At 41.0% G+C, this 9,966-nt stretch overlaps 1 protein-coding gene across 1 annotated transcript in view; it reads right to left on the bottom strand.

The window, feature by feature from the left end:
- Nucleotides 1-1,459: 1,459 nt before the first annotated feature.
- The window catches only part of si:ch211-250n8.1 (uncharacterized), a 160,642-nt gene continuing 152,135 nt past the window's right edge, over nucleotides 1,460-9,966 (bottom strand). Inside the window, exon 16 of the mRNA XM_059948942.1 lies at nucleotides 1,460-8,451. Coding sequence (XP_059804925.1) covers nucleotides 8,417-8,451 — 35 coding nt within the window. The 3' untranslated portion in view covers nucleotides 1,460-8,416. The remainder of the gene's footprint in view (nucleotides 8,452-9,966) is intronic.

The raw sequence follows: 9,966 nt of genomic DNA, 5'->3' as shown, positions 1-9,966 counted from the left end.
AATGCCAGATTTGTTTAACTTCTGATGGAGCCAGAGATTCAGGTTTTGTAACTGGGTTTCTGGTGGCTGAAAAGCATCTTAAGGTGAACACTAATTTGGTTTTCTGCTACTATGCAAAATGTAATTATTTGTATGAAATTATGCAGTGCAGCTAAAAGTGAAATCAGCAGGGTTTGTAATCTTTAATTGATACAAAGGTGTTCTTGACTTTCAATTAAGCAAACTGTAGACTGTTGGTGCTTTTGCTTTGTATGAGCAGTTTGAAATAATTTATTAAACTAATTGACTATCTCAATGATGTCATTTTATGGGATATTTCTGTTGTGTTGTAACACAATGGGATGGAACGCTGGAGCAGAACTTGTGATTTTTTTATATCACAAGTGACCCAGTAAATGAGGTGAATATTAGCTTCAATATTTGAATTTAGGTTCCACTGGATAGGAAGAACATTTTAAATATCCAGTTTCCTTTTCAGTTTGGGGCTAGAATTTACGAATTTAACATTTCAGAAATGGGATATGTAAATTCAAAGCTATTTTACATAAAACCATCCAACTGTAAATAAATCTGAGTCAAAGGTGTGGTTAACAGGTTATTCATGGGTGAAGAAGAGATCAAGTTGAAGGTATGGTTTAAAAATACATTTCATACAGTTTCTGTATCCATACACCTTTTCCTCAGTTTTTTCATCTGTCACATGTTCCCATTAAGCACCCTTTCCTCTACCATAGATGTTGCCCTCGCTACACCTCCCATTTCCCAAACATCTACACTCACCTCATCTTCCCATTGCTTGTCTTGTCCTTTACCACTTCCTAGAGGGGTACTGTAAGGTAGGAAAATGATACCAGGGATAGTTTCCATTCACCCTGCCTCCAACCCCACTTACAAGGCAGATATACTAATAGATCATGTGTCAGTTTTATCTGCATACCATTTCATCCTAGCCTCAAGGAAGTTGGCTCCCAGTAGTTTGGAGGGTACACGGTAAATAACTCGACTAGCTACAAGGGGTGAGACTGCAAGGCTTCATTCCAGGCAAATAATGTCTTCCTCAATGTAAGACAAGACAAGACCACTGGACTCAGTTACTTCCCTGAACTGTTCAACTCCTTCACCCCTTTAACCATTATATATCTCCTACTGTTACATGACTGTTTTATAAGGTTGCTTTTTTAAATGCATCAGTTCATTTCATCCTCTGAAGAATGACAAAAGATTGATCAACTTGTGATTTCACTGATTTTAGAGGGACAAAAATAAATTTCTAAAAATAGTTTTTTGAAGTTAAAGGCTTGCAGAAAAAAATGGATGAAATGGAAAATATTTTGCAGTATTCCTAAATGATACAATGATCATACTATAAATTGGATATGCATCATTGGAGCAATGAACTAATACAAAAATTTTGTAGAAATGATTAAATCACATCATACAGACCTAAATTTACAAGCTAATCAGTTTATGGTATTTCAAAACTTGAGCTTCTGTAACAGCCCCAACAAAGTTTTTGCTGCCATCTAAGGTAGAGATGAGGATAATGATTTTGTTAACCTTACGAAGGCTCATTCTTAAGAACAATATTAATAAAGTTGCTATAAGGTTTGTTGATTTAAGACTGCTACATATTGCAGATATGGTAAGTGGTGACAATCTGAATTTTAAAATGCTTGGTTCAATAATGATGCAAGGTATTGGTTAAAGTATAGCAATATAAAGTTTTTATTAAATACCATTTTCACAGTTTGGATATCCAATTTGACACTCCCAGACAAGGTGCTTATTTTTCATTAACCAAATACTTTTTTCAACCAAAGATAAACCTTATATTTATTGCATAGGAGCAGAATCAGGCTATCCAGCCTATCAGGTTTGCTTCACCATTTCATCATTGCTGATCCATTCCCCTCTTACCCCCATTCTCCTTTCTTCTCATAACATTTCACACTCTTACTAATCAAGAAACTTATCGACCTCCACCTTAAATACATCCAATGAGCTAGCCCCCACAGCTGCCTGTGGCAATGAATCCCAGATTCACCATCCTCTGGCTAAAGAAATTTCTCAACTATGTTCTAAAAGGAAGTCCTTCTAAGGCTCTGCCTTCCAGTCCAAGACTTCCCCACCATGGGAAACACCAGCTCTAAGCCTCAACATTTGATAGGTTTTAAAGAGCTTCTCCCTCATTCCTATAAATTCTAGTGGGTAAAGGCCCAAAAACATTAATTGATCATGATTAGCTTTTCTATCCTGTAATAATCATTGTGAACCTCCTCTACACACTCCAAGACTCAACATGACATTCCTGCTTTTATATTTTAGTCCTCTTAAAATGAATGCTACTATTTACCTTCCTCACCACTGACTCAACCTGTAAATCAACCTTCAGGGAATTCTGTATGAGGGCTCCTAAGTCTCTTTGCACCTTGGACTTTAATTTTCTTCCCATTTAGAAAATATGGTTTTATTCCTTCTGGTAAAGTGCATGACCACACGGTTCCAGATATGCTATTTAACCATATAACAATTACAGCACGGAAACAGGCCATCTCAGCCCTTCTAGTCCATGTTGAATGCTTACTCTCACCTAGTCCCACTGACCCACCATATAACCATAAATTTGCTGCTGCTTTGTCCATTTTCCTAATTTGTCCAAGTCCTTCTGCAGCCTCCCTGCTTCAACACTACCTGCACCTCCATTTACTTATCTGTGAAATAGGCACAAAGCCATCAATTCTGTCAGTTAAGTCACTGACAATATAAAACGAAACAGTTTCAAAACTAACCCCTGATTTAACACTACTAGTCACTGGCAGCAAACCAGAAAAGGCTCCCTTTATTCCCACTCTGCCCCCTGCTAATCAGTCTTGTCAGAGGTCTGAAAATCCAAGTTCTCTTTGTCTAACCTTGTTACTTCTATTGATTCATAGAACAATACAGTGCAGTTCAGGCCCTTCGGCCCACAATGTTGTGCCAACCCTTAAACCCTGCCTCCCATATAACCCTCCACCTTGAATTCCTCCATACCTGTCTACTAGTGTAACTGCTTCCACCACTGACTCAGGCAGTGCATTCCACGCACCAACCACTCTCTGAGTGAAAAACCTTCCTCTAATATCCCCCTTGAACTTCCCACCCCTTACCTTAAAGCCATGTCCTCTTGTATTGAGCAGTGGTGCCCTGGGGAAGAGGCGCTGGCTGTCCACACTATTTGTCTTAATATTTTGTATACCTCTATCATGTCCTCTCTCATCCTCTCCAGAGAGTAAAGCCCTAGCTCCCTTAATGTCTGATCATAGTGCATACCCTCTAAACCAGGCAGCATCCTGGTAAATCTCTGTACCCTTTCCTATGCTTCCACATCCTTCCTATAGTGAGGCGACCAGAACTGGACACAGTACTCCAAGTGTGGCCTAACCAGCGTTTTATAGAGCTGCATCATTACCCGACTCTTAAACTCTATCCCTCGACTTAAGCTTATGGGGTGTTAGCTTTCATAACTACCCTGTCTACCTGTGAGGCAACTTTCAGGGATCTGTGGACATGTACCCCCAGATCCCTCTGCTCCTCCACACTCCCAAGTATCCTGCCATTTACTTTGTACTCTGCCTTGGAGTTTGTCCTTCCAAAGTGTACCACCTCATACTTCTCCAGGTTGAACTCCATCTGCCACTTCTGCATCCTATCAATGTCTCTCTGCAATCCTTGACAATCCTCAACAATATACACCACCACCAACCTTTAAATTCTTGAAAGATCATTGCTAGTAGCTCCACAATCTCTTCAGCTACCTCTTTCAGAACCCTGAGGTGTAGACCATTTGGTCCTGGTGATTTATCTACCTTTAGACTGTACAGCTTCGCAAACACCTTCTCCCTAGTAAATCACTTCTGCCCTGACACTCAGACTGTTGGCATACTGCTAGTGTCTTTCACTGTGAAGACTGATGCAAAATAGTTAATTAAGTTCATCTGTCATTTCCATTTCCCCCATTACTACCTCACCAGTATAATTTTCCAGCAGTTCAATATTTATTCTCAACTCTTTTATTCTTTATATATTGGGGAAGAAAAACTTTTGGTATCCTCTTTGATATTGTTAGCTAGCTTCATATTTCATCTTATCCCCACTCAGGGCTTTTTAAGTTGCCTTTTGTTAGATTTTAAATGACCATACCACCTTCTTACAGTGAACAGGAACAGGGAGATAATGGATCTGAATGTGTGGCTGAGGAACTGGTGCAGGAAGCAAGGATTTACATTCTTGGACCACTGGGATCTGTTTTGGGGCAGGGATGAATTGTACAAAAGGGACTGGTGCACCTTAATAGGCGGGGGACCAGCATTCTGGTAGACAGTTTAAACACATCCATGTTGCAGTGGCAAACCTAAGTAGTGGGGGGGGGGGGGGGGGGGGGATGATGAACTGGAAATATAAGGATGGAGTTAAAGTGAAAATAAGAAAAGTTAAGGACAACAGACTCAATGGAGTAGAAAGCTCAAGAAGAGATCATACAGTATGGCCAAGTGAAATAGGAATTGATATATAAGGAGAAGGGAGTACTGAATTAAAAGTATTATATATGAATACACGGAGTATAAGGAATAAAGCAGATGAGCTTGAGGTTCAGTTGGAAATTGGCAAGTACGATGTTGTGGGAATAACTGAGACATGGCTTCAAGTGGACAGGGCCTGGGAAATGAATATTCAAAGATATACATCTTATCGAAAGGACAGACTGACTGGCAGAGGGGGTGGGGTGGCCCTGTTGGTGAGGAATGATATTCAGTCCCTTGCAAGGGGGGACATAGAATCTGGGGGTGTAGAGTTAGTATGGATAGAACTGAGAAATTCTAATGGTAGAAAGACCCTAATTGGTGTTATCTACAGGCCCCCAAACAGCAGTCTGGATGTAGGGTGTAAGTTGAATGAAGAGTTAAAATTGGCATGTCGCAAAGGTAATGATACAGTTGTAACAACATGCAGGTAGACTGGGAGTACTGGACCCCAAGAAAGGGAGTTTGTGGAGTGCCTCCGAGATGGATTCTTAGAACAGCTTGTACTGCAGCCTACCAGGGAGAAGGCAATTCTAGATTTAGTGTTGTGCAATGAACCGAATTTGATCAGGGACCTCGAGGTAAAGGAACCATTAGGAGGTAGACACCATAATATGATATGTTTTAACCTACAATTTGAGAAGGAGAAGGGAAAATCGGATGTTTCAGTGTTACAGTTAAACAAAGGGAACTATGGAGCTATGAGGGAGGAGCTGGTCAAAGTTCAATGGAACAATACCCTAGCAGGGAAGACAGTGGAACAAAAATGGCAGGTATTTCTGGGAATAATGCAGAAGGTGCAGGGATCGGTTCATTCCAAAGAGGAAGAAAGATCCTAAGGGGTGGCTGTGGCTGATGAGGGAAGTAAAGGGCAGTATAAAAATAAAAGAGTAGCATAACATAGCAAAGATGAGCGGGAAACCAGAGGACTGGGAAGCTTTTAAAGAGCAACAGAAGATAACAAAAAAGGCAATACGCCAAGAAAAAATGAGGTACAAAGGTAAACTAGCCAAGGATATAAAGGAGGATAGTAAAAGCTTCTTTAGGTACGTGAATAGCAAGAAAATAGTTAAGACCAAAATTGGGCCATTGAAGACAGAAACGGGTGAATTTATTATGGGGAACAAGGAAATGGCAGATGAGTTGAACAGGTACTTTGGATCTGTCTTCACTAGGGAAGACACAAACAATCTCCCAGATGTAGTGGTGGCCAAAGGAACTGGGTAAAGGATGAACTGAAGGAAATTTATATTAGGCAAGAAATGGTGTTGGGATAGACTGTTGAGTCTGAAGGCTGATAAGTCCCTAGGACCTGATGGTCTGCATCCCAGGGTACTTAAAGAGGTGGCTCTAGAAATTGTGGACGCGTTGGTAATCATTTTCCAATGTTCTTTAGATTCAGGAACAGTTCCTGCTGATTGGAGGGTGGCTAATGTTGTCCCACTTTTCAAGAAAGAAGGGAGAGAGAAAACAGGGAATTATAGACCAGTTAGCCTGATGTCAGTGGTGGGAAAGATGCTGGAGTCAATTATAAAAGAGGAAATTATGACACATTTGGATAGCAGTAGAAGGATCAGTCCGAGTCAGCATGGATTTATGAAGGGAAAATTGTGCTTGACTAATCTTCTGGAATTTTTTGAGGGTGTAACTATGAAAATGGACAAGGGAGAGCCAGTGGATGTAGTGTACCTGGACTTCCAGAAAGCTTTTGATAAAGTCCCACATAGGAGATTAGTGGGCAAAATTAGGGCACACGGTATTGGGGGCAGACTACCGACATGGATTGAAAATTGACTGGCTGACAGGAAACAGAGTAGCGATTAATGGATCCCTTTCGGAATGGCAGGCTGTGACCAGTGGGGTACCGCAAGGTTCGGTGCTGGGACCGCAGCTGTTTACAATATACATTAATGATTTAGATGAAGGGATTAAAAGTAACATTAGCAAATTTGCTGATGACACAAAGCTGGGTGGCAGTGTGAAATGTCAGGAGGATGTTATGAGAATGCAGGGTGACTTGGACAGGTTGGGTGAGTGGGCAAATGTATGGTAGATGCAGTTTAATGTGAGGTTATCCACTTTGGTGGCAAGAACAGGAAGGCAGATTACTATCTAAATGGAGTCAAGTTAGGAAAAGGGGAAGTACAATGAGATCTAGGTGTTCTTGTACATCAGTCAATGAAAGTAAGCATGCAGGTACAGCAGGCAGTGAAGAAAGCTAATGGCATGCTGGCTTTTATAACAAGAGGAATTGAGTATAGGAGTAAAGAGGTCCTTCTGCAGCTGTACAGGGCCCTGGTGAGACCCCACCTGGAGTATTGTGTGCAGCTTTGGTCTCCAAATTTGAGGAAGGACATTCTTGCTATTGAGGGAGTGCAGCGTAGGTTCACAAGGTTAATTCCCAGAATGGCGGGACTGTCATATGTTGAAAGATTGGAGCGACTGGGCTTGTATACACTGGAATTTAGAAGGATGAGAGGGGATCTGATTGAAACATAAGATTATTAAGAGATTGGACACGCTGGAGGTAGGAAGCATGTTCCCACTGATGGATGAGTCCAGAACTAGAGGCCACAGTTTAAGAGTAAGGGGTAGGCCATTTAGAACAGAGATGCGGAAAAACTTTTTCACCCAGAGAGTGGTGGATATGTGGAATGCTCTGCCCCAATAGGCAGTGGAGGCCAAGTCTCTGGATGCATTCAAGAGAGAGTTAGATAGAGCTCTTATAGATTGCGGGGTCAAGGGATATGGGGAGAGGGCAGGAACGGGGTACTGATTGTGTATGATCAGCCATGATCACAGTGAATGGCGGTGCTGGCTAGAAGGGCCGAATGGCCTACTCCTGCACCTACTGTCTATTGTCTATTGCTTTTGATATGCAAAACTATTTGCATATATTTTGAATACGCTTATTCTGCCAACTTTCTGTACCATTATAAATACAGAAACTTGCTTCCATGGTGAAAGCTGCTGCTTCCCAAGGCCCCAGTATTTATTCTCTTTCATTAATAGAAACAGTGGAAAAGCTTGACCATTTAACAACTCCATGCTTTTTGAATTCAATCCTCTTACCTCCCTCAAGTCCTGCCAGGAACAGAAAGTGATAAAGATGTGGAATGATGACTAATCACCACCCCTTGGGCTCACATACACTGAACCGAGGACCGTGGTGAGGTCAACCAATTAATTGGATCATAGTTGATGTGTCTTTTTCAATTTTGGGCTTTGACTAAGATCCTGACTCTGGTTCTCTGTCAGCAGTGTAACACTAGGAAGAGATACTAGTTAGTAGAGCAGTGCCAATGCATGACATTGGGTAATCAGTACTGAAAGATAAAGATCTGATACTATACCTGGGACATTTAAGGTCCTTTCGTTGTATGGGAGCAGTAAATTGAAGAAAACAGATTAGGAGAATCAGGTAATAGTAAAAAAACACAGACAAATAATCCAAGTAATTATTGCAATTATATAGAGCAAAACAGCTTCCCAGTCACCTGTATGAGGTAGAAAAAAAAGTGTCCAGTGTCAGCAACTCCCAATGCAGGTGCTCCAATGGACAAGAAACAAAACTGTAAATCAGCACCACCTTCTCCATGAGATCATTATAAAACTCCCCTTGAAAGGAAGAAGTTCAAAAGTACACAGAGATGTTTCTATTGTATTTAGGAATGTCTAGGGACACTTCCTCATTCACATACTTCCATACTTCCAGTATATTTTAGTTGTCAACATCCAGTAGTGAATTTGAGTCTTCAACTTTCCAATACCTTATCATTCACCGTAGTAATGAAAAAATTTAGGTAAGGAAACTGTATCACAAGGCCATGGGATTGGCTGGCCGTCTCCATATTCTGTCACACAAACCATTCAGTGTGTCTGAACCCAGCAGCTGAAAGATCAGAAAAATTAAGTTTCAATACAAATGATGGAATTATACAGTATATCAACATTCCTGATGTTGCTGTCACTTACTCTATATGACCTAACAAAGTACATTACCTTGGCTTATTTTGAGTATGACAATCGTTTGGTTTTCTCCTGAATGCTGCTTATATGATGCTAGGTGCCTGTGATGCTGCTGCAGCTAAGTTTTTCATTACACCTGTGCATACATATACTTGTGCAGATGACTATAAAATTGATTATACTATATGTTACCTCTCATAAAATTCCATCTCCCACATTTTTCCTGCTGATCTATGTTTCGCTGTATCCCAGACAGCCTTATTCGCTATCTACAATTCCACTATTAAGCAGGAAACTAACAGGCTTGTGATACCGACATTCTCATCCAAGACATTTAGTTTGGAAACAATGAAGTTCTTAGATCCCTGTGGCACTCCTGTTGATAGAGAGGTCCATTCAAAGTAACACCATCCACACTTCCCTCTACTTCCTTGAACTAAGTCGATTTTAGATTCTGTTCGTCAACATGCCTTAATCTTCTGGATCAGCCTACCATGAAGGACAGTGTCAAAACCTAAAGACCATGTAAATCACATCTAGCATCTTCAATTTTCTGAGTAACATGAAAAAACTCAAGGTTTGCGAAATGTGATCTCCCCTAAACAAAATCTCACTGACTCCTAATCACTCCATGCATTTCCAAATTAACATAAGTCTTATCCTTCAATTTAACTTACCTACTGCTGATGCAGGGCTCACAAGCCTGTAGTTTCCCAGCTTATTCCTACTGCTCCTTTTGAATAGCAGGACAACACGAGCTGGTACCTCACCTGTTGCTAATGAAGATTATACCTCACTGATTTTTCAGTGATCAGATGGTCAGCTAAGCTGCAGTTCTATTTTGGGCGATGACTTTGCAGAACAGCTTTGTTGAGCCCACAAGGACAACTGAGCTGCCAGTAATTCTCCACCCTGCTGCCAGTCTGACCTCTACCTTTGGACTGCATTGCTCCAACCATGCTTGAGAAACAGAATTTCACTTTACAATTGAGAGCATCCTGACTGGCTGCATCACTGCCTGGTATGGGAACTGTACCTCCCTTAATTGCAGGACTCTGCAGAGAGTGGTGTGGACACCCCAGTACATCTGTAGTTGTGAACTTCCTATAATTCAGGACATTTACAAGGACAGGTGTGTAAAAGGGCCCATGGGATCATTGGGGACCCAAGCCATCCCAACCACAATCTATTTATTCCAGCTGCTACCATCCGGGAAGCGGTACTGCAGTGTAAAAGCCAGGACCAACAGGCTCCGGGACAGCTTCTTCCAGCAGGCCATCAGACTGATGAACTCACATTGATTTGAGTGTACTCAATATTACACTGACTGTTCCATTTATTATAAATTACTATGACTGAACACTTAGATGGAGATGTAAAGATTTTTACTCATGTATGTGAAGGATATAAAAAATAAAGTCAATTCAATTCATCTAGC

This window comes from Hypanus sabinus, chromosome 23, assembly GCF_030144855.1.
Source record: "Hypanus sabinus isolate sHypSab1 chromosome 23, sHypSab1.hap1, whole genome shotgun sequence".
Taxonomy (NCBI): Eukaryota; Metazoa; Chordata; class Chondrichthyes; order Myliobatiformes; family Dasyatidae; genus Hypanus; species Hypanus sabinus.
Note: the sequence above shows the minus strand (reverse complement) of the source record. Positions and strands in the feature narration are given on the sequence as shown.